General features: G+C 55.7%; 1 protein-coding gene across 1 annotated transcript in view; it reads right to left on the bottom strand.

The window, feature by feature from the left end:
* The window catches only part of CROCC2 (ciliary rootlet coiled-coil, rootletin family member 2), a 71575-nt gene that overhangs the window by 18004 nt on the left and 28988 nt on the right, over window positions 1-24583 (bottom strand). Inside the window, 8 exon segments of the mRNA XM_045475163.1 lie at window positions 896-1055; window positions 1695-1912; window positions 5560-5703; window positions 9195-9308; window positions 11736-11912; window positions 12508-12677; window positions 13190-13317; window positions 16794-16987. Coding sequence (XP_045331119.1) covers window positions 896-1055; window positions 1695-1912; window positions 5560-5703; window positions 9195-9308; window positions 11736-11912; window positions 12508-12677; window positions 13190-13317; window positions 16794-16987 — 1305 coding nt within the window.

Here is a 24583-nt window from a genome sequence, read left to right as displayed (position 1 = left end):
CAGGACACCCCGTGGGCAAGGAGCGGGCTGGGCCCCTCGCTGGCTGTCACCCTCGGGGACCCTGGTCCGACACATGTCTCTGTGCCTCGATGTCCTCATCTGAAAAGGAAGGCGCTAGACCTTCCTCACGGGGGGTCGGTGGTGGGGGAGGGAGGAGGGAGGGCGGTGCAGCCCACGCCTGGCCTGGAGGGAGCACCGGACCCGGGTTTCTCCTTCCCGTGCGCCTCTCGGCCCACTCCCAGGCTGCAGAGGCCCACTCACGGCCCACTCACAACGGCTGTGGATGTTTGGACCGGCTTCCCGCCTGGAGGGGTATCTAGGCCCCTCCTCTGAGCGGTCCCGACACCGAGTGAACTCGGTGTGAGTGGCCCTTGACTCTGGAGACCAAGGCAGATGGATGAAGCCGCGCAGGTGGTCTCCGAGCCCCGAGGCAGCCGGGCCGGGAGGTGCCCAGCCGCCGGCCGGTACGGCCACCGGCCCCGCGAGCAAGGCCGCCTGCCGGTGAGCCCAGCCCTGCCATCAGGCCCCCTGCTGTGGAGTCTTCTTGGCACGTGCACCGTCAGGCAGAGCCAAGGCGCCCCTCGGTGCCCTCGCCGCATTCCTGATCTTCGGGGCCACGGGCGTCCAAGCGGTCGTTTTCAGCCATTAATCTTGAGGCTTGTCATCCGTACCCCATGGGGCAGACCCAGCCGGGAGCCCCGCGAGTCTCAGCAGGGCCCTCCAGCTGAGGCTGCAAGTGTGGGGACAGAATGTTCCAAAGGCACAGACAGCGAGGCCGTGTCTTGGAGCTCGGGCTCCGCGGTCCAGGGGGTGCCCTGGAGGCACCTGGGGGAGCCGGACAGAGGGGGGAGGGGACGTCTCTGTGGGGGCGGGGCTCCAGGACGGCTGCCCTCACCTGTGTGCCCAGCTCCTGGAGCTCCCGGCAGGCGTCGGCGCGAGCCTGCTGCACCTCCCGTAGGCTGGCCCGCAGCTCACAGGCCTCCTTCTGGGCCGCTGCTCGCGCCTCCTCCAGGACCAGCACCTTCTGCTCCCTTTCTTCCTTGGACCTCTGAAAACTGAGCAGAGCGTCACAGGCTGGGGCTCCAGCAGCTCCCGCAGAGACCTTCCCGCCGCCCACCTCGCTCTGGCCGGATGCCTCCCCCGTATCTCGGCTCTGCGGTGTCCCGGAGCCCAGCCTCCTTGGGGCTGCCTGGGGCCGGTCCCCTCGGGCATACTAGGTCCGGGGGCCCAGCCGGATCTGCCCCTCTCCACGCCTCTAGACCTTCCCTCCACCCTACTCCGTGCTCCAGCCACACTCCCAGAGACCCGGTGTCCAGCGCCAGGCCCGCGCCTCTAATGCCCCTCTGCGAGGCCTGCGGTCCCGGCCTCCCGGTCCCTCCCATGGGGCGCCTCCCAGAGTCCTGGGACAGGCCTCTCTTCCTCCCTCCACTCCCCAGCCCTTGGCCGTCTCTGGCCCACCACTTGGGGCTTGTGTGGCCCTCTGGACGGGAATGCTCCGAGGGCAGGGACAGGTCCCGGCTCGTGTGCGGGCACCGCAGAGCCTTCTGATGGACAGCCGGCCCCGTGAGCTTAGTGAGTCCACGCACCATCCTGCGGCCCACCTCAGTAGAACACCCCGCGTCCCGCACACTTTGCCCCTCCGGTGGATTTCGGGGCCGGGAAGGCCCCCTGACGGATGCTGCACGGGCTCATACCTGGCCTTGTCCTGCTCGGCCCTGCGGAGAGCGGCCCGCAGCTCGGTGTTGGAGCTCTGCAGCACAGCCTTCTCGCGGGCCTCCTCGCCCAGCGCCCGGCGGGCCTCCAGGGCCTCCCTGCGAAGCCCCTCGCGGCTCTCCTCGCTGCCCTGCAGCTCCCCGCGCAGCACGGCCAGTGCCTCCCGGGCCTCGTCCAGCTGTGCCCGCAGCCCCTCCGCCTGGGGAAGGGGCACGAGGCTGTCGGGGCCGCTGGGGGCCGGGGCGCCACGGGCGGGTGGGGGGGCGGGTAGGAGCTGCCGATCGGCCTCTGGCTCTGGTCCGGCAGCGCCCAGGTGCCCCCAGCCCTGTGTGCCCAGGTGCTTGAGAGAAAAGCAGACAACCTGGCTCTGCCCACCTGGGGGTGCAGGGTGCCTCACGAGGGCTGGTCCCAGAACCGGGGAGGTGACGGTCTGGCCCTGCTGGCCCTGGGCCCTTGCTCCCTCCCTGGCCCCCGGGGATGCTGCTTGCCGGACAGCAGGGACAGCGTGGCACCTGGCTGTGCCCACACATCCGTACTGCCCCCTCCCGGGTCCAGATGCCTCCTCCGCTTGACGGCCCCCCACCCCTGCTGCTGCCCGCTGGCCTTCAGCGATGCCGTGGCACTGGGGCTGCTGCCCGCCCTGGGGTGGGTAGCCGTGCAGGTGGCCCTGGCTCGAGACCCCTGCTCCGCGGCCCTCATCTCCCTATCACGTGGGAGGCAGGGGAGGGTGGGTCTCTGGGCGACGGTGCCCTCAGAATTCTCTGGCAGCACGAAGGCCGGCTCGGGCCAGGCTGTCCGGTTTGCTTGGGCGGCAGGTTCTCACTGTCACCAGGGCCCTGGACAGAGTGCTCCGCAGAAGCATGGACACCCTAAACCCAACGGGTGGGGGGCAGCAGAGGCCCCCGGCTGGGCAGGCTCTGGAGCCAGTGGGGGCCACCCTGGTCTCAGGGCTCAGCAGCCCAGACTCCGGCCGCTTTGAAAGCTCTGAAAAGCTGACCCGAGGACGGGGAGAGGCTGTAGGTGTGAGTCCTGTGCCCTGCCCCTACCAGACGTGTTCCAGGCCCAGAATGGGACACCCGTCACGCCGTCCTCCCTACAGCGGGACCCCCACGCCCTCTGGGGGCTTCTAGGCAGGGCTTGCGGGTTCTGTGGTTGTGTGAAGCTCAGGGCCTGAGCGAGGGCCAGAGCTGGGTCAGGGTGGGGTCGGGGGTACGCCTCACTCCTCGCCCCAGCACCACCTCCCCCTCGACCCTTGGAGGGAGGGTCTGGAGGCGAGGGCAGACCCAGGGCAGGGGCGGCCCACCTCCCAGCGCCCGCACTTTGGTGAGGGAGATCTCCAGGCTCGGCCGGGACCTCTGGTCTCCCGCCTCCCAGGCCTGCGCTCCAGCCCTGACCGGGGCACTCTAGAGAGGGCTCCGTTCAGGCTCGGGTGTCCCGAGGAGGAGGCGGAGAGGAGGTGGAGGGGGCCGGCGGCGTGCCGACAGAGGGGAAGCCGCAAAAACTCTGAGCCATGTCAAGGCGCTGGTTTGCCAAGAGCAAACCCCACTTTGCTGGCCGTTTCAGCGGGACATTGTCCAGGCCCCTGGCCAGCCTGGCTCCCGTGTCCGCCCGCTGTTATTGTTGTTCTGTTTTTGGGAAGGGCCTGAGCCCCCCCCCCGCCGCCCCGCTCCCCTTCCACCCCCCACATATGGGAGCCACAACTGTGCAGGGCAGTTTCCGCCGAGCTCAGCAAAAATCCACCGAGAAGGTCAAGGACCAGCAAAGGGCCCTATCCATCATAAAAGGAACTGTTTTCATTTCCCAGGGCAGAGGAGATGAAAACGAGCACAACAAAGCTGGAGAAGGGCCCCCCTCACCCCTGCACCCCCACCCGCTTCCCTCTGCCTCATGAGAACAGCCATCCTCTTTACAGGAATTTTACAGCCAAATCACTTAATGTGATTATAATAATTATTTCTTTACTAGAAATTGTATAAACAGCATCTTTTGAAATCTCCTGCAGGGAGGTGGTTCCAGGGCTCTGCACCGCCTGAGGGAAGGCAGGGGAGGGGCCGGTAAGGGGCTCTCGCCCGTGCGTGCGAGCACACACGTGTGTGGTCAGCGTGCGTGTCTGCAAGCGACGTGTGTGAGTGTGGCGGGTGCACCTGTACACGCGCATGCAGGAACACGCGTGCCCATGTGCCCACACACATGCGTGACGTATGTGCGTGTAAGTGCACGTGGAGCTGTGTGCACTACTTGTCGCCCGTTTGCGCGTGCTTTGTGGTGTCCGCGGGTTTCCCTGTGAGTGTTGTGTCCGCGGGTGAGTGTGCGTGGGTGCATGCACAGGTACGCTGTCACTTGTGTGCATGCGTGTGCACGTGTGGGCAGGGGTGTGAACGGTGCAGTGGGTTCACGTGTGTGTGCAGGCACACACGTGTGGACTCCGGGCAGCGCCGAGAGAAGCCTGGACGTTCCTTCAGTTTAAAGGCTGTGAAAACGTTATGGTTTCCATGGCGACCGGGCCAGCCTGGCGCCTGGGAGGCTCTTCCCGGCTTGCTCCTCCTGCCCCCGCCTCAGCCTCCTGCTCCCCCACTGCTTGCTGGGGCCCCTCTCCTTTCTGGGGGTTCCCTCCCCTTTCTGGGGTTCCCTCTCCTTGCCGGGGGTTTCCTCTCCTTTCCAGGACTCCCCTCTCCTTCCCGGGGGCCCCCCCCTCCTTCCTGGGGCCCTTTCCTTTGTAGGGGTTCCCTCTCCTTTCTGGGGGTTCCCTCCCCTTTCTGGGGTTCCTTCTCCTTTTGGGGGCCCCTCTCCTTGCCGGGGGTTTCCTCTCCTTTCTAGGACTCCCTTCTCCTTCCCGGGGGCCCCCCTCTCCTTCCTGGGGCCCTTTCCTTTCTAGGGGTTTCCTCTCCTTCCCGGGGGCCCCCTTTCCCTTCCGGGGGCCCCTCTCTGGGAACCTGAGCTCCTCGGGAGGCCTGTGCTCTCTCCTCTTTCACCTCTCCAGAACAAATGTGCCCCCAGTCTCCTGGCCCCTCCCCTGCAGCCCCCAGTTTTAAAATCTCATTTTGCTTCCCCGTGTGGTCGCTGACCGGGCCTGACTTTGAAATCTGTTGAAAGGAGACCTTTCTCTTTGGGGGCCAAAGTAAACAGCTTGTCATGTTAAATCATGCTCTCTCCCTCCCTCTCCCTCCACCACGGGGCCTGCCCCTGGGGGCGCTGGGGGAGGGCTGAGGAGCCCCCCCCCCTCTCTGCTGCTGCCTCAGCAGCCGGTGCCTGCCTGTGCCCCCCCGAGCTCCGGGTCAGCGCGTTGCCTGCCGGCCTCGGCGCCTGGCCCGGGGAGGGCACGGGTCCCCCAGTCCTCGCGGCCCCACCTGGGCGCAGGCTCACCCTCCCCCAGCCCAGATCCCCATGCCCTCCTGCCCTCCCCTCTCCCAGGCTCCCCAGGTGCTGTCATGTCTCCCTCAGGAACACCTCCCCAGGCTTGCTTGCCTGCTGGGCCGCAGCCTGGCCTGCCCTGCCCGAGACTCTCCCCCACCGCAGGACACCGGCCCATGGCTCCTGGGGGCCCCTGCGGCAGCCTTGAGGCCGCGGCCGGGTCCACGCACGGTCGGCCCCGGAAACACCACAAACCCCCCACACCTCTGCCCCTCCACTCCCCCGCCCCCAGGCACCCCCAGGGCAGCTCCACCCCACCCAGTGCCCAGTCCCCTGGGCTCCGTGCGTCGTGCTGCATGTGGGCAGAGCCTGGCCAGACCCACCGCACGCAGGCTCTGCCCAGGGCTGGTGGGATGGATGGGTCTCCGGGCACCCCTCCCCCTCCCCGGCACCTCTCCCCCTTCTCCCGGCACCCCTCCCCTGGCACCCCCTCACTTCTCTCCCGGCGTTGCTTCTCTCTGCCGCCATCTCCCGGAGACTGTCTCTCAGAGCTGCGGCCTCTCTCTGATGGGCCGAGATGGCGTCCTCGAACTGGGCCTGCAGGGCCTTCAGCTCCGCAGCCGTGGCGCTGACGGTGGCCTGGAGAGAGCAGCAAGCTGGCCGCGGCATCCAGGGGCAGCCCGAGGCTTGAGCGGCCGGTGGACAGCCATCTGCTGTCCCGGGGCCGGGCGGAGGCTCGCTCGGGCCGCACAAGGTGGGCAGAGCAGAGCCCCGGGCCAGCCTTCCCATGCCGCCCGCTGCCCGTGCCACCGCTGCCGGCCCCGAGGGGACGTGGCGATGGGGGGGGGGGGGGGTCTTCCCGCGCGGAGGGGCTGGCCCTTTCCCCCATGCCTTTCCTTTGGGGTCTCCAGGCCACCAGGCCAGGGCAGCTTGGGGGCGGGGACCCAGTCAGGGACTCAGGCGCTGACCTCTTTCAAGCCTGAAATGTTGCTGTTGGGCCGTTCAGCTGAGGGGCCAAGAACAGCCACTTGGCGAACGAGACAGGCCCTGCCCTCCGAGGAGGCTGACTTCGAGACCCCCTCAGCTGGGCAGTGTGCTCGGCATTCGTGCCCAGGACGTGGGCATGGGAGAGGCAGCCCGGGTCCCACGGTCCTGTAGTCTGGGACGTCCACTGCGGTCAGTGCATGGGGGGCTCACCCTTCCGAGGCGTGCCTCTAGCCCCCCTCTCTGGGACCCTGCCCGTCGGTGGAGGGCCAGAAAGGTGGACCCCAGCTCAGAAGACATGGTGGTGGCAGGGAAGGGGGGAGGCGGGTCTCAGGACAGCCCCGTCCCCGAGTCCAGGCGAACACAGGAGCCCCTCAGTCGGTCTGGCCCTTGGTTTCCCGAACTTTCAAATAGGCAGGTGGCATTCGGGGATGCCCACGGTCCCTGCCAGCCTAAACATGCGAGCACCCACAGACATGCCTGGAACGGGGCCATGGGGCTCAGCCTACACACCCCCCCCAGATGGAGGCCCCCCTGCAGAGACACTCAGGCAGCACAGACATTCATCGGACTCAGCGTGGCCTGGCTCTGCTCTCTGGACCCTCCTCTCCAGCACTACCCGGTGGGCACTTGGAGGAGGAGGGGTCCCCTGGGCCCCAGGCTAGGAAGCAGTGCCCAAGCTTTCCTTGGCCACGAACAAGGACGCCGCCTGCTCACCTGGGACCCGAGGCCCGCCTGGCTTCCCGGCCCGGATGCTCCCCCTCGCCTCTGCCTTGGCCCCAGGGTGGTCTAGGCCCCCACGGGGGGGGCGGGGGGGAGTGGAGCCGGCTTCATATCCCGGGGAGGCACGGGTGCCTGTGCTGGTGCCCCCGCACTGGAGCCCCACCCCCGCCCACCCAGATTCTGTAGGCCGCTGCCCCAGGGCGCTAGTGGGCCGGGGCCCTCTGAGGCCTGGCCTCCTGCTCTTGGTGGAGGAGCCTCACTGGTGCCTCCTCCCCTTGCCCCCGCCGTCCTTCTGCATTACCCCCCACCACCCTCCCGTCCTCCTGCACTGACAGGTATCACCCTGGGTGGCCCGTTTGGCCGTGCCCTCGGGGCGGACCCAGCGTTGCTGTGGCGGCCTGGCTAGGAAGGCCCTGCGGAGGCTGTGGGTGACAGGATACAGCCCAGGAGCCCCTCCACCTGCCAGGGGGCTTTTCTCACATCACCCCACGACTGGTTTTCCTCGGCAGGCATTTCTCCTCTCCTTCCGTCCTCAGTGGGTTGTAACTTCCACGTTCCTTGCCAGGAGGGCAAAACGACCCTTAACGAGCTCGCTGAAGTGCCCACCCGCTGGCTGGCCGGCTATCCCCAGTCCAGGTGGCGACTCAGCCAGCACAGAGGGGGAAGGCTCCCGACCAGCCCCTCTGAGTTGGGGGGTCAGCTCCCAGGGTCTGGGGGGGGGGCGGTCCCTGGTTCCCTGACGAGAGTGGGATGGGCGGGGCAGCTCGGCGGGAATGGGAGGAAGGAGGGCACCACCCCGTGGGCCCCCCCACGCCTCCCAGCCGTGCCCACGGAAGCACCGGCCAGCCCGTGACAGAGCAGGGCGGGGGCTCCAGGGAGAGGGGCTCTTGGACAAGACTTTTCTGGGTGCCGGGAGCCCCTCCGGGTGGCGGTGCTCAGAGTGACCCTGTCTGGCGGTGGGGGGGAGGGGGTGGAAGGCAGCCGGCTCCTAACCGCAGCCCCCTTTCCTGCCGACTGTGCCCCTGGGACAGGACTGCGTGTCCCTGCCTCCCCAAGGCCCCGCTGGCTCTGCATCTGCCCCCGCCGGGCAGCCCTCTCAGTGCCCGCTGCTGCTCGAGCAGGTGCAGAGTCAGTGACGCTGAGACAGTGGCTCCTGCTCCGACACCAGTTCTGGGCGGGGCACTGCAGCCGGTGTTCTGTCCACACGCTCGTTTCCCTGACTCTCTGAGTCATTCACTCAGCACCAGGGGAGCATCTCACCCTTTGACCTTGGGGCTGGGACACACCAGGGACAAGGGTGAAAAAGGGTCTCCTAGAATAAAAACGAAAGTGACAGGAGCTGGAACGACACAGGCAGGAGGCAGAAGGGACAAGGTGCTGGCCTGGCCTTGCCCTGGACCACGCTGGCTCCCTGCAGTCTGCGGGGTGTGAGAAACGCCCCGTGGGCCTCTGGGCTGCTCCCTGCTTGCCTCTGCTCAGTGCCCGCCCCTGGGGTCCTGACCCCGCTGCAGACAGCCCTCCCCTGAGCTCGCCGTGGTCCTTTCACCTAGCTCTGGCCACCTCCCCCTGCGGGGGCAGGGGTCATCCCCACCTTGCCTACACTGGTGGGACTGCACTGCATTTCATAATAGGCTGAGCCTCCCCCACTGGAGACAGCAGTGGGGGCCCAGCTCCACACATGGGGTGGGGACACAGGGTCCACAGGGTCGCTGCCTGCCCTGTTCCCTGGACATGGGCTCCTGATGGAGTCTGGAGCCCCAGGTGGCCCCAGATCGTTGCCTGAGGCAGCCTCAGTGTACCTGTGGGCGGCTACCCACGGGGGGTCTCTCCTGTCCCTCGTCCCTCGGGGATGCCTTTCTCCTGGCTCAGCTGGAGACTCTCTGTGGTGTCCTTTCCAGCGAGGGTCTGCCTCAGGCACAGTGCTGGCCTTTCCCAGTTTGGTTTCTCCTTTGGACCCATGTCTCTAATGAGCCAGCCCCAAGAGGCCTCACGCACATTTCCTGCAGTTCCGTTTTGACAAGTGCATCTCAAGTGCATCTCAAGTGCACAGACAGGCAAGGCTGGATGTACATGGGGCTGGGCGGGGCACAGGGCTGGGTCCTGCCCGCCTCTGCCGCTGGCTCCCCTGCGGCCCCAGGCCCTCCTCTCTGGCCCCTTCCTGGCCAGGCCCGCTGCTGGCGAGTAGGGACCGGCTCTTGGAAGCCCCCACCCCCCAGCCGGCTTTGGTTCACTGGGCCTCTCCTTGCCATTAAGACAGTGCCCCCTTCCAGCAGGAGACCTGGACATTCCCTGGAGGGTAGAGAGGGCTGTGTCCCTGGGACCAGGAAGGAAGGGGGTGCATCTGAGGGTCTGCCTGAGCCTGCTGGGCAATGCAGGTGGCCGGGCTGGGTACCCAGTGTCTGGCTTGGGCACACAGGGCTCACCTCGGCTTGCTTTTGTTGGCTCTGGGCCTCCTGCCGCACCTGTCCCAGCTCCTGCATGGCTCTGAAGAGTTCTTCCCTCAGCAGCCTCCTCTCTTCTTCTTTCAGTGACAGGGCCTGGCAGGATTTGGTGGGGGGGGGGGGGAATGCTTGTGAGGGTCAGGGGGCCTCCACAAGGGGAGGCTGCAGCAGAATGCTGGGTGCTAAAGCCTCTGCCAGGACGTGTTGTGTTCTTGATTCCACATCCCTGCTCAGGGAGGGGCATCGGTCCAGAGGCAGCCCTTGTCCCGAGTCGGGTCAGTGGGGCCTTTTTACTCTGTCTGCATTGGTCCAGCTTCCATGCCCGTGCTCAGTTCTCTACACACTGGCTAGATGATCAGGTGGGTGGATGGTCAGACAGAGATGGATGGTGGATATGGATGGACAGCTGAGTGTGTGGATGGAGGGAAGGATGTTTAAGTGAATGGATGGACAGATGGTCAAGTGAGTGGTTGCACAGATGGATGGTCATATGAGTGCATGGATCATTGATGGGTGCTTAAGGAAATTGATGGATAGATGTATGGTTAGGTGTGTGAATGGAAAATCGGGCGTGTGGATAGACGGCCGTGTATGTGGGAGGAGAGCTAAGTGTATACATAGAAGGATGGATATTCAAATCAATGGATTGATGATGACAAATGGAGGGACAGTCAAGTGCATGGATGGATAGATGGATGGATGGATGGATTGGTGAATGGATGGATGGATTGGTGAATGGATGGACGATGGATTGGTGGATAGATGGATGGATAGATGGATGGATGGATGGATTGGTGGATGGATGGATTAGTGGATGGATGGATGGATGGATGGATGGATGGATGGATTGGTGGATGGATTGGTGGATGGATGGATGGATGGATGGATGGACAGTTGGGTAAATGGATGGATGGATGGATGGATGGACAGTTGGATAAATGGATGGATGGATGGATGGATGGATGGATTGGTGGATGGATGGATTGGTGGATGGATTGGTGGATAGATGGATGGATAGATGGATGGATGGATGGATTGGTGGATGGATGAGTGGATGAGTGGATGGATGGATGGGTGGATGGACAGTTGGATAAATGGATGGATGGATGGATGGATGGATGGACAGTTGGATAAATGGATGGATGGATTGGTGGATGGATGGATTAGTGGATGGACAGATGGATGGATGGATGGATGGATGGATTGGTGGATGGATTGGTGGATGGATGGATAGATGGATGGATGGACAGTTGGATAAATGGATGGATGGATGGATGGATGGATTGGTGGATGGATGGATTGGTGGATGGATTGGTGGATGGATGGATTGGTGGATAGATGGATGGATAGATGGATGGATGGATGGATTGGTGGATGGATGGATTAGTGGATGGACGGATGGATGGACGGATGGATGGATGGATGGATTGGTGGTTGGATGGATTGGTGGATGGATTGGTGGATGGATGGATTGGTGGATAGATGGATGGATAGATGGATGGATGGATGGATTGGTGGATGGATGGATTAGTGGATGGACGGATGGATGGACGGATGGATGGATGGATGGATTGGTGGTTGGATGGATTGGTGGATGGATTGGTGGATGGATGGATTGGTGGATAGATGGATGGATAGATGGATGGATGGATGGATTGGTGGATGGATGGATTAGTGGATGGACGGATGGATGGACGGATGGATGGATGGATGGATTGGTGGTTGGATGGATTGGTGGATGGATTGGTGGATGGATGGATTGGTGGATGGATGGATGGATGGATTTGTGGATGGATGGATTGGTGGATAGATGGATGGATGGATGGATGGATGGATGGATGGATGGATTGGTGGATGGATTGGTGGATATATGGATGGATGGGTGGATGGATGGATGGATAGATGGATGGATGGGTGGATTGGTGGTTGGATGGATTGGTGGATGGATTGGTGGATGGATGGATTGGTGGATGGATGGATGGATGGATTTGTGGATGGATGGATTGGTGGATAGATGGATGGATGGATGGATGGATGGATGGATGGATTGGTGGATGGATTGGTGGATAGATGGATGGATGGGTGGATGGATGGATGGATAGATGGATGGATGGATGGATTGGTGGATGGATGGATTGGTGGATGGATTGGTGGATGGATGGATTGGTGGATAGATGGATGGATGGACGGATGGATGGATGGATGGATTGGTGAATGGATGGACGATGGATTGGTGGATAGATGGATGGATGGATGGATGGATGGATGGATTGGTGGATGGATTAGTGGATGGATGGATTGGTGAATGGATGGACTGGTGGATGAATGGATGGATAAATGGATTGGTGGATGGATGGATGGATGAATGGATAAGTAGGTGGGTGGATGTCTGTCGACTGGGACTGCTGAGAAGACTGAAGCTTAAATAGCAGTGATCTGGAAAGGTCAGCCCTCTTTGTGGGTCAGAGAAAGCACGGTGAGGTGGAATGTGAGGGTTCCCCCTGCCTGACAGTCTCCCATCACCTCTTGCATCTCATTTTCCAATTGGAGGAGACTCTCATCCCGCTCATGCTTTAGGCTCTGAATTTCCTCCTTCAGAGCCTCCCTCTTGGCCGCATTCTTTGCTACCAGCTTCTTCTCCTGTTCCAACCGGTGAGCTGCCACTTCCTTCTCCTCTGTCAGAGACAGACTCAGGGACTCCTGGGCCAATGCAAAGGAACAGGCTATGAAGACTGCGTAAGTCAGGACATGTGAGGCCAGCAGGTACCCGTAGTCCTGAGTGAGACCCGGTTCGTGGGACGTCAGGACAGGACAGGACCCCAGGAATGGCCACTCCAGTCAGCTAAACACCCTTTGTCTCGCACAAGGACATTAAAGCAAGAGCTGGGTCTCACCATCTGCCATCCCTATGTAGTGGCCCATATACCTCTCCCTAGCCCCCACATTCAGAAGATGTGTAACGTGTTAAACAAGACCTCGCAGGGGCCTGTGGCCAGTGGGACAGCTTAGCGGGAGGAGGGAGCTCCCTCCGGCTACCGGCCCTCAGACTGCAGCCAGGCCAGCCAACCCGAGGTCTGGCCCCTTCTGTGGGGGAGAAGACCCCCCCTGCACGATGCTCCAGGCCCTGGACCGCCCACGTGAACTATTCGAGTCCTCGGGGTGCGGCCCCGGTATGGCCGGGGCACCTCTCGCCTGGCTGGTCTCCTAAGCTCCCTCCCCCATGTGTCTGCTGGCTTCTGGGACATGGCAGTCTCCTGGGAAGCGACCACGCAGCAGTGGCCCGACGGAAGCAGACCTTCTCCCTCTGGAGCCGAGCCAGGTCCTCGTGGTGGGCCAGCGCCTGGCTCTCCAGGGCCAGCTGCAAGTCCCGCTCCTGTTGTGCCACCTGTCGCTGAAGCCTCCCCACGTCCCACTGCAGCTTTGTCTCCTGGACCTCCCAGGCACTTCTCAGCTGCTGCATTTCCACTGTGAAGTGACAGAGGCATCAGGGACCGGCCACAGGGCCCCCACAGCATGGAACCCCTGTGGCCCTCACAGACTCCCTGTGGAGTGACGGCCCCATGGGGTGACAGCCACCTGCTTTGAGGAGGCTGCCACAGCCCGTGGGACAATGCACTCCGCGCCCCACTGCAGTGTAGGTCCTAATTGTCACCTCGTATTGGCTCTGGCCAGGCCCACACGAGGCAGGGGCGCTGGGCAGGGAGCACGGGGCCTGGGAAGGGAGCACGGGAGCTGGGTAGGGAGCCACCATGCTGACCCTGTGGCCGCAGCCCAGTTCCGCGCCTGGGCCCGGCACCGAGAGCAGGCTGTGCAGGTGGCCGGCCCTCCTAGACAATGGTGGCGTGACCCGATCAGCCACGTGAGCTCCAGGCCTGTGTTCGTGCCCCTTCAGGGGGCTGGGGAGTGTGAGCAGCACATCTGGGGACTGAGCTCCACTGAGGGGAGAGAGGAGCAGAGAGAGCCTGCCCGAGGAGTACCTTGCAGGGCCTGCCGAGCGAGCCGCATGCTCCGGGCCTGTCCCTCCAGCTGCTCCCGCTGTGCCTGGAGCTGCGTCACCAGCTGCTGGGTCTCAAAGAGGCTTCTCTCCAGAGAGTCCCTCTCAGCCCTGCAGAGTCATCAGACAGTGGAGCAGGTCACCCAGGCGGTCCTGCTGATGAGGGACGGTGCAGAGTCCTTTAGCTAGATAACGGAACAGTGCCCACCGAGGCTGGGCTCATCAATCAGAAGATAAACAGAATGAACATCTCATTCCTTTTTTTTTTAACTCTTTTTTTTTTTTTAGGTAGGCTCCACGCTGAATGTGGGCTTAACCTCACGACCCTTGGATCAAGAGTCGTGGGATCTACCAAGAGCCAGCCAGGCATGGCCCATCATTCCTTTGAAATCTCTAAAACCAAATTAGGCCCTGCACAAAATAATCTTTCAGGTGGATTAAAAAGCTAAATGAAAAACAAAACAAAGCACAACAACAAATAAACAACTCAGAACTATAAAAATCGTAGAAAAAATAGAGAAAGGTATTTTATAAAGTGTGTAAGCAAAACACAAAACCGAGAAGACAAAAATAAAGAGGCCAGCAGATCTGAATACACTTAAAGGGGTTGGGGGCTTATGCAGAAAGATTTCACAAACCAACTTAAAAGACAAGGGACAAAGAGTTAATATCCATCATATGCAAAGAGCTCCTACGAATCAATGACAGAAAGTCAGCTGATCCTACAGAAAAATGAGAAAAATGACTGTTATTCACAAAGAAAACGCAAAAGGGGAATGAACATATAAAGTTTGCTCACCCTACTGGTACTCAAGGAGATTCAAATGACAACCGTGTGGTGTCATTGACCACGCACCAGATTGACACAACTTTAAATAATGTTTATATTCAATGTTGGCAAGGGTGCGAGGGCCATTTTCTTTGTGGAGGGGAGGCTAGGAAACTTCAAGATTTAAAGCGTGCCTATCTTTGAGCCAGGGATTCCACTCCCAAGTGTCGGTTCTTTAGAAATACGCGTGAACCAACTACACACGTACAAGGATGCTCACTGCAGCCTTATATCGCACACTAACTGGACGTGGCTTCCATGCTGATAAGTGGCAGAATGTTCTAGAAATGACGGTGCATCTAGTGAGTTGTTATCGAGGACGAGGAAACTCTCTTCTCTGATCTCTGAGAAGCAACGTGTCAGAGCGGAAGGGCACGCCCAGCGTCCACCGCGGACGAAAGCTGCCGCGGTGTCTCTGTGCACGCAGACGCAAATGTCCGGAAAATACCTGCAACTCAGAGCAGCGTTCACTCCCGGGGAGGGGGGTGAAGTGGCTTGAAGGACTTGTCAGAAGACAACCAATCAGCCCACCGGTCGTCGACCAGCCAGCGAGCACGTTGTAACCGATACTGTGCTTGGCCCCACGCGAGGGGTTTACGGTGAAAACATCTGCCAACCAAACACACGCGCACACACCACACCACAGACACACAAAAATACTCACGTGAGCACACAAACGGCAGACACACATCCTCACACAAATCGATGGGTCGGGGAGGGCCGTGGGCCCTGGGGGACCCTGCTCACCGCTGCCACCTTGGTGGGGGGGTTGGGCGTGTCGACACCGTCCAGGGCTGGCTCTTGCCTGCAGAGCCCAGAAACTTCACTCCTCCGATGTCCCCAGTGCCCCCTTCCAGTCCCCATCCTAGTAAGCACCCCACGTTCCCTGCTCCCCGCTTCTGTGTGAACAGAAGGCAGCGGGGACTGCCTCGGATGCCCTCCCCAACACCTCGAACCCACCTCCTCCCAGACAGCAGCCTGGTCCCCTCTGGGAGAAGCGGTCTCTGCCGCTCAGACACCAGAATCTTCTTTCACCCCGGAGCCTGGGAATCTAAGGGTGTGTCCGGTCTCTCCTTCCTTGGGAGCCCAAGAGCACCCCAGCCTCCTGGAGCAGAGGCCCGGCATGACCAGCGAGGGCGCAGGCAGGATGCAGGCAGACACCCTCCATCCACCTCTCCGGGTGCCGAGCAAGCCAGCAACCCCTCAACTGGGCATGCGTCCCTAGCGCTGCAGCCTGGTCAGGGCCTGGGTGTGGGGGCTGGAGGGGCTTGAAACCCGGGGTCCTCTGTCATCAGCCCGCCACGGAGAGGCAAAGGGCTGCCGCAGGACTTCTCGCACCTGGTGGTTATCAACATTACCCGGAGCTCATTAAAACCGCAGTGGCCAGACCCTCCGGCCCACGGAGCCAGCCAGACACCTACTGTGGGAGCTAGGCGGCACCCTGTGTCAGCATATGTGATTTCAGGACAAGCCCCCAGCAGCCTTGTCACCGGAAGCTCAGACCGGTCACTGTAAAGTGCTGTTTAATGACCAGGTGACTGTCTGGGGCCACAGGGCTGCCCAGTGATCGGGGCAGAGCCTACGGGGAGGACCCTGGGCTGCCACGGCCTCTGCCCAGCCTCTGTCCGTGATCTGGGCAGCAAATACTGACAGGTGACAGGGGCCCTCCAACCCCTGCTTGTCTGAGCACCCGTGGGGCCTGGAAGGGGGCGACAGGCAGGGACCCTCTGCTCCTGCTGACCCGGAGCAGGCCTTTGTTAGGTTTTCTGTTCCTGTTTCTGTGCGAACTTTCATTTGCAAAAGAGGTTTGTCTGTGAGGATGTTCAAGGACCTGGGACTCAAGGGTTCTGGTGACCCCCAGGTTCTGGAGTTCCAGGAGGAAACCTTTTCTACAAAAATACTTAGATGTTCCCAAGAGAGCCCACAAGTTTGGTGACAGAAAGCAACCAGCTTTTGGATTGCTGCAGAGGCCATGGGACCAGCTCAGCTTACCAGGTGACAGCCTGAAGGGCACCCCCGTTCTCACCTACAAGTGCCTGTTTCACGTCTTCTGGAAGTGGCCCCTGCTGATTTTTGAAGCTCGCTCTGGCCCTGCCCTCAGCCTCATGGTTCCCTGGGGTTGACACTGTGCCTGGCTTCAGGGACGGGCGTGTGACCCCAGCCTGCCAGTCTGAGCCTTACGACTCCCAGGACCGGTTCAGGGATATCAAATGGCTCAATATGGCCAATGGCAGCAGCTTTTGGGTTTTTGGGGGGGAGGAGGACACTGTGTCTGCTGGAGGAGGGAGCCTGGGGTGGCCACTGACCATTTACCACCTCGCACCCTGACTCTGCCTGAGAACAAAGTCTCCTGAGTTAAGTAGCACTGAGCAGGGAGAGGCAGGATTCTGACAGCACTGTGGGAGCACCTGGATCCAGCCTTGCCTGAAGCCACGTGTATCCTGAACTTAGATTCCTTGAGCGGGACATCCCATGCCTTCCTTCTGCTGGTCTGGACTGGGTTTCTGGCACTTGCTATCTGGCCAGTGTGGCCACCTCTCTCAGGAGGGCCATCCTGGGACTCCCACTGGATTCAATTCTTCTAGATGCTCCTCTCAGCCAGGCTCTGTGTCTGCCCTTCATTCACAGCCTCTCTCCCATGTAGACATGACATTGCCCTGCCCTACAGTCGCCGAGTGAGTGCCTGTCCCCTGCCGCACTGCGGGCTCTTCGAGGGCGAGGCCGTGTGGACAGAACCTGCTGGTAGGGCCCCAGGTACCTGAGCTCGGCCGCCTCCTCGGCCGTGAGCCGGACCTGCCTCTCCAGGGCCTCCTGCTTGGCCAGCAGCTGGGCCCGCTCCTCAGACAGAGCCTCCTTCTCCTGCAGGGTCCTCTGCAGCGTGTCCCGCTGGGCCTCCCGGTCCTGCAGGCTCTGGGCGAGCTGCTCCTCCAGGGCCTGCTTCTTGCACGTGACCTAGAGGAGGGGGAAGGGACAGTCCAGCAGGGAGTGGGAGGGAAAAAAAGCGATTTCGTGCAGAATGGCAAGGAGGGAAGGGTGGGCATAAGACGAATTGGACCTCAGAAGTACGTGTGTGTTCACAGCAGAGGGGCCCCGGTGCCTGTAGCCATGATGGAGGCGTCCCTGAACCGAGCGCTCCCAGGGAGGAGCCAGCTGCCAATCTAAATGGCAACCCGGGTCAGCCCACAAGGGTCCAGGGGGCAGGAAACATCACACAGTGATGGCCATAGAAAGTGGCGGGGGACCTGGTTGCTGCAGACCGACACTTCCATCAAGAGCATCACAGGAACCTGGACGGAACATAACACAGGAATCTGCACAGAGCTTCTGAGAGCTGCCGAGGCAGCTGGGACCTCAGAGGAAGGGACACAGAGGAACGAGGTATCTCTTCTCTGCTCAGAATTTGATTTAAAAGTTTTGGCTGAGAAGTTGAGAAGCCAAGGAGAGCTTCTGACAGCACTCTGGCCTTAGGGGAACAAAAAACTCAAGCTCAGAGCCATCCTAGCAGAGGGGCCCGAACAAACACTGCAGCTCTGAGTTGTATTCGCTGCAGGACTTCACCCTGGTAGTGGTGGTGAATCGGAAGTAGACCATCTCTCATAAAATCTGAAGCTTGGTTTGAATCCCTTCAACCAGGGACTATGGTGATCATCTACCTTCACTTCTTGCCAGGACCACAGCAAGAAGAACAGTGTCATCAAGATCCTCAAGTTATTTCTACAGTTTTTTTTCCCTAAGATATTTAGCATTTAATCAACATTACCAGGCATATCAGGAGATAAGATGATATGGCAGGAAAAAAAAGTAATAATATAAACACGGATGCCTCCCTGACCCCTTGGGCACCCAGATATTGGAGTTGTCAGACACAGAGTTTAAAATAGCTGTGACTAAGTGTTCAAGATGATGGATGGCAAGATGCAGAACTTCACAACAGAACTAGAAACTAAATATAAACGATATAATTTAAAAATACAATAAGCAAAATTAATAAATGTATGAGTTCAATGTCAGCTTAGATGGAAAAGAGAACTAATAATCTGGAAGATAGACAAAAGAATGTGTTCAGACTGAATCATGAAGAGAAAAAAGGAGGAAGAACACAGAAGAGAGTGTAATAGACTTATAGGACAAGGTAAAAAAGTCCAACATATGTACAATTAGAGTCACAGAAGGAAAGGAGAGAGAATATTTGAACAGACACTGCACAAGAATTTCCAAAATCTAATAAAATACTTCAAGCCACAGATTTAAAATGAGCCACAATGGGGCGCCTGGGTGGCGCAGTCGGTTAAGCGTCCGACTTCAGCCAGGTCACGATCTCGCGGTCCGTGGGTTCGAGCCCCGCGTCGGGCTCTGGGCTGATGACTCAGAGCCTGGAGCCTGTTTCTGATTCTGTGTCTCCCTCTCTCTCTGCCCCTCCCCCGTTCATGCTCTGTCTCTCTCTGTCCCAAAAAATACATAAACGTTGAAAAAATAAAATAAAATAAAATGAGCCACAATCCTCCAATAGGATAAGTACAAAGAAAACAGCACATAGAGTATACTAAAGTTTCTGAATACCAAAGATGAAGAAATATATCTTTTACAATCAGGGGAAAACACACCTTGCCTTAAAATGAGCAACAATAAGACTGACATTTGACTTCTAAACAGCAACAATGAAAGTCAGAAGATGTTGGATGAATTCGTCAAAATGCTGAAGGAAATAATGGCCATCCTAGTATTCCATGGCCAGTAAAAATATTCTTCAAACATAAAGACCAGAACTTCCTGCTTCCGTAATGATGAGGGAGGTTGTTAAAGACCCACCCTCCCACCTGGAACAGATAGAAAATCTATACGATGTATGTCTAATATAACTGAGGGCATAAGAGATGCCAAGTAGCCAAGAGCCAAGGAGACATGTATCCAGCTGAGCCCAGCGTTTCATCACATATCTTCCTTGAGGTATTCTCCAGATCTCAAGTCGTGCAAGGCCCAGAGCCTTAGCAGCCATGCATAAAGCCTTGGCTAAAAGTCTGGGAACTTGGCTTATGGGCTTCAATGGGCTTATAAGATCAGGGAGACCTGACGTGTCATCCAAAGCTACCAAAGCAGCTGGGGTTTGAGAGGAGAAAACAGAAAACATCAGAAAGGAGGGGAGACTCAGATTCTATATTGTTTTTTTTATTGCTTTTTTTTTTTTTAAATAACTCCCAAGAAGTACAGGGTCAAGGGACCATGAATGTGAATGAGAAATGGGAGGTGAGAGTCTGAGAAGTCAGGTAGAACTTCGGGCAGTCTTACAGAACTGAGAAACAAAATCTGCAGTTAGGGCTCACCAAAAGATGGAGGCCCTGGTCAACACCCCACACTTCCAGCTAGGAGACAGGAGAGCTATGTTATACTCCGGGATGCACGGGAAATAGATTGCTCCTCACAAAAGACTGAACCCCAGTTACAAACCAGCTTGATCCAGGACTGGATAAAAATGATCTGCCCCTGCTTTGATTTCCCAAGATCAAAACAAATTCCCTCTGGAAAAAGTTGGTATCATTCAGAGCCTCAAGTTATCCCTACAAAAACATAAAGTCTTATTCAATATATTCTATTATGGATATCAGCAGGCAAGACAAATGACTGAAAGCCAAGAGATGAAAGATAATAGAAAGAGAGCCATTAGGGGATCTAGATGATGGAGTTATCAGAAAAAGACTTGAAAAAGATTACACTTAATATACCTATGCAGATAAAGAATTTTGCCAGATAACTGGAGTGCACGCGTGTGTGTGTGTGTGTGTGTGTGTGTATGTTTGTGTATGTGTGTGTGACTGTTTAAAGCAAAAATTTTAATAATATATGGTAGGGTTTATAATAGCACATGTAGAAACAAAATACATAGCGTGAAGAGCACAAAGGATGAGAGGGTTAAATGTAATACATTGCTGGGAGGGTCTTAAATTGTTTTTGAAGTAGTAAAATATTATTTAAATATGAACAATGCAAATCATAATTTTAGAGTGATTACTAAAATAATAAGGAAAAGAACTATAGCTTAGAAACATCAACAGACAACACAAAATGCAATTCTACATAAATACGTAACTAACTCAAAAAAGGCCAGAAGGGAGGAAAGTAAAATGTTTTTTTTTTTAATGAGACAAATAGAAAACAAATACCAAGGGGCGCCTGGGTGGCGCAGTCGGTTAAGCGTCCGACTTCAGCCAGGTCACGATCTCGCGGTCAGTGAGTTCGAGCCCCGCGTCGGGCTCTGGGCTGATGGCTCAGAGCCTGGAGCCTGTTTCCGATTCTGTGTCTCCCTCTCTCTCTGCCCCTCCCCCGTTCATGCTCTGTCTCTCTCTGTCCCAAAAATAAATAAACGTTGAAAAAAAAAAAAATTAAAAAAAAAAAAAAAAAAAAAGAAAACAAATACCAAGAAAACAAATACAAAGATGTTTCAACCCAACATATCAATGGTTACACTAAATGTAAATGGTACAATCACTCCAACTAATTGGTAGAGACTGTCAGAGTAACAATAAAAGCAAGACCCAATAATATGCTTTTTATAAGAAACACACTTTAAATACACAGAAACAGACAAATTGAAAGTAAACGTATGGAAACATACACAATGAAAACACTTAGCATGACAAAACTGGTATGGCTAAATCAATATCACAAAAAGTAGGTATCTAGAAAAAGAGATAAGAGGGAATGTTTTATAACAATGAAAAGTTAACGCATCATGAAGACATGAACTACTTAATGTGTATACACCTAATAATAGGAATTCAAAACATGAGGCAAAAATGGACAGGACTAAAGGCTGAAATAGACAATCCTACAATCATAGATGGAGATTTTAATGCCCTTCCAGCACTAATGATTAGAACAAGGGGACAAAAACAACCAGCCAAGTAAAACATATAAGACAAACAAGCAAACCCCAAAACAGTGAGGACATGGAAGTTTTAAAGAATACTTGACCTAATTGATATTCACAGACTCTCCATCCACCAGTGGCATGGTGCACACCCTTCTCACATGAGCATGGGATGCTCAACAAGATACGATGGGCCATAAAACGTGCCTCAGTACCTTTAGGTCTATTCAAATAACATGGAGTATGTTTTCTGACCACAACGGAATTATATTAGAAATGGGTGACAAGTAGATATTTCCAAACACAGGAAAATCCCCGTGTTTGGGAGTTAGGCAATGTACATCAATAAGCCACAGGCCAAAAGAGAAGTCACACGGGGAATGAGAAGATAGCTTGAACTGCACGGTAGTGAAGGTACAGAGAGCAGAGGAATGCTACATTTGTTTCAGAACTTGAATTCCTTATCAAAATTCTCACAAGGGAAATGTCAGACTGAAATGACTTCACTAGCAAATTCTACTAACATTTAGGGAAGAAACAACACCAATGTCAAAACACGTTCAAGAGGTAAATAAATTTCCCAACTTCTTTTATGAGTCCCTGGTTCCAAAACTGAGAAAAACACTATGAGAAAAGAAAATCACAGACGAATAGTCCTCGTGAATATCGATGCAAAAATCCTTCACAAAATGTTATTAAACTGAATCCAAAAATATATAAAAAGGCTATTAACTTATGGCCAAGTAGGCTTTGTCTCAGGTATGCAAGGTTGTTGTGATATTAAAAACATGAGCCCCTATAATCCACCACATTAACAGAATGAGGAGAACAATGATATTATCACTTTATAAAATAAAAGCAGTTAAAGGAATTCAAGATTCAGGGCCCCTTGGTGGCTCAGTCAGTTGGGCGTCCAACTTCAGCTCGGGTCATGATCTCATGGTTCGTGGGCTTGAGCCCCACGTCGGGCTCTGTGCTGACAGCTCAGAGTCTGGAGTCTGCTTTGGATTCTCTGTCTGTCTCTCTCTCTCTCAAAAATGAATAAGTATTTTTAAAAAATGTTAAAAAAATTCAAAACTCATCTAAGATTAAAAAAACAATCCTGTCATCACACTAGAAATGAAAGGGAACATCCTTAGTGTAATAAGGGGGATCCGTGAAAAGCCTACAGAGAACATCATCCATGATGGTGAAAGGCTGAATTCCTTCACCATGACGGGGGTCGGTGAAAACATGGCCACTCTCACCGTTTCTTTTCAACTCTGTGCTGTGGCTCTTTAGTCAGTGCATCAAGAGAAAAAGAAATAAAAGTCACCAAGATCAGAAAGAAAGTAAAACTCTTCTTTTTTTGGCTATCCACAAATGCCATGATTACGAGCACGTAAAAGCCTGGCACTCATGAGTGACTTTGTCAAGGTCGCGTGACTTAAAGTTCCTCGATGAGACTGTATCCCATACACTAGTAATGAACACCAGAAAAATAAAATTAAAACAACAAGGCACTTCACGATATGAAGCTCAAGAATTAATGTAATCAAACGTGTGCAAGGCCCCTACGCTGAGCACAAAACCCAGCTGAGAGAACTAAGTAAAGAAAGAGAGATATACCACATTTTCGTGGATGGACACCTCAATGTCGTGAAGGTGTCCAGTCTTCTAAAACTGACCTATGGAGTCAACACAATCCCAATCAAGGACCTAGGAGGGTTTTGCGGGGGACAAAAATTCACAAGCTGATTCTGAAATGTATGGATATGTAAAAGAAATTAGAGCAGCGAACACCATTTGAAAAGGAAGAATAAGATTGGAGGAGTCACACTACTTAATTTCAAGACTTACTGAAAAGCTACAGTAACCAAGACAGTGTGGTTTTGGGGAAAGAAGGAACAGATTGATTTGTACCGATCGACAATCTGATCTGTGCACATACACATATATATATGATCGATTTACTTTCAACAAGTCAGGTAATTACTCAGGTAATTCAAGGGAGAAAGGACAGTCTGTAAAAACTGGTGCTGGAACAATTGGATATTCATCTGAAAAATAACAGACTTCAATGCCTACTTCACACGACATACCTGCGGTCCTCACACTTTTGTATGCATCAGAATCACCTGGAGGGTTTCTGAAAATCCAGATGTCTGCCACCCATCCTGGAGTTTCTGATTTGGTTGGGGTTTTTTAAATTTTTTTTTAATGTTTATTTATTTTTGAGAGAGAGAGACAGAGCTTGAGGAGGGAAGAGGCAGAGAGAAAAGGAAACACAGAATCTGAAGCAGGCTCCAGGCTCTGAGCGGTCAGCACAGAGCCCGATGTGGGGCCTGAACTCACAAACTGTGAGATCGTGACCTGAGCTGAAGTTGGGCGCTTAACTGACGGACTCAGTAGGTTCTGAGTGGGGAATTTTACGAATCTGCATTTCTATCTAGTTCCCGGGTGATGCTGATGCCGCTGGTCTAGGGAACACATTTTCAGAGCCACTGCCATACGGAAAAATCAACATGAAGTGATCACAGACCTACATGTAAGAACCAGGTGAAAACACCGGAGGGTCTTTCCTTCTCCTTGTCCTACACAGAAATGTGTCAGCAGCACCTAGAAAATACTAGGCATACATTTTTTTAAAACTTGGCAAGTTGGATTTCGCCAAAGTTAAAATCTTCTGTCCATCAAAAACAGCACTAAGAAAATGCATAGGCAAGTCATGAACTTGAGTAAACTCTTCTAAGTACATCCATCTGACAGAGTACTCGTGTTCAGGATATGTGAAGACTTCCTATACGTCCAGAGCCAAAACACACACACACACACACACACACACACACACACACACACACACGCAATAAAAAATGGGCAAAAGACTCGAACAGACACTTGACAAAATAAGGTATACAAATTTCCAATAAGCATATGAAAATGTGCTCAACATCATTTGTTATCCAGGAAATGAGAATTAAAACCACAACGGTACCTAGCTTCACACACACAGAAGAGCTAAAAAGCAAAAACTGATGATGCCAAACGTTGACAAGTCTGAGGAGCCCCTGGAACCCCCTCGTGCCCCCCACACTGTGCCACTGGCAGTAGAATAAAGTAATACAATCGCTTTGGAAGTTGTTTGGCAGTTTCTTATTAAGTTCAATGCACACCTAGCACCGGACAATTTCACTCCCAAGTATGTACATAACTTGTGCACCAATGTTCACAGCAGTCTTGTCCATTACAGCCCCAAACTGGAAACAACCCAAATGTCCAGCAGCAAGTAAAGGGGTGAGTGAATGTGGTTTATTTGTACAACGGAATATTACTTGTTGTCAGCGCCCCCCCCCCCACCCCCGCTTGATACACCTAACGATGCCAGATTTGCAAAGACATCCTCTTGAGAGAGAAGGTGGACACAAAACCTGCGGTTCTGCCACAGGTGAAGCCAGTGTGGGAGGCTGTGGGGGGGGGGGGGCACGTCAGAGCAGAGGCTGCCTGGGACGGTGCTGACCCCAAGACCGGGGAGACCGTCCACGTCTCCTGGGTGCTTGCTACACAACGCACACAACCGTCACAACTCGCTGAACCGTGCACTGGCTCCCTGAGTGTAACTCACACTTCAGTGAAAGAAGGGGGAACCGGCGACAGACCGGAAGAGATGGGACAGAGCCTGAGACACTGAGGGAGGCCGAGCCGAG

This window comes from Leopardus geoffroyi, chromosome C1, assembly GCF_018350155.1.
Source record: "Leopardus geoffroyi isolate Oge1 chromosome C1, O.geoffroyi_Oge1_pat1.0, whole genome shotgun sequence".
Classification (NCBI taxonomy): Eukaryota; Metazoa; Chordata; class Mammalia; order Carnivora; family Felidae; genus Leopardus; species Leopardus geoffroyi.
The sequence above is the reverse complement of the archived record's forward strand: the minus strand, read 5'-3'. Positions and strand labels throughout refer to the sequence as shown.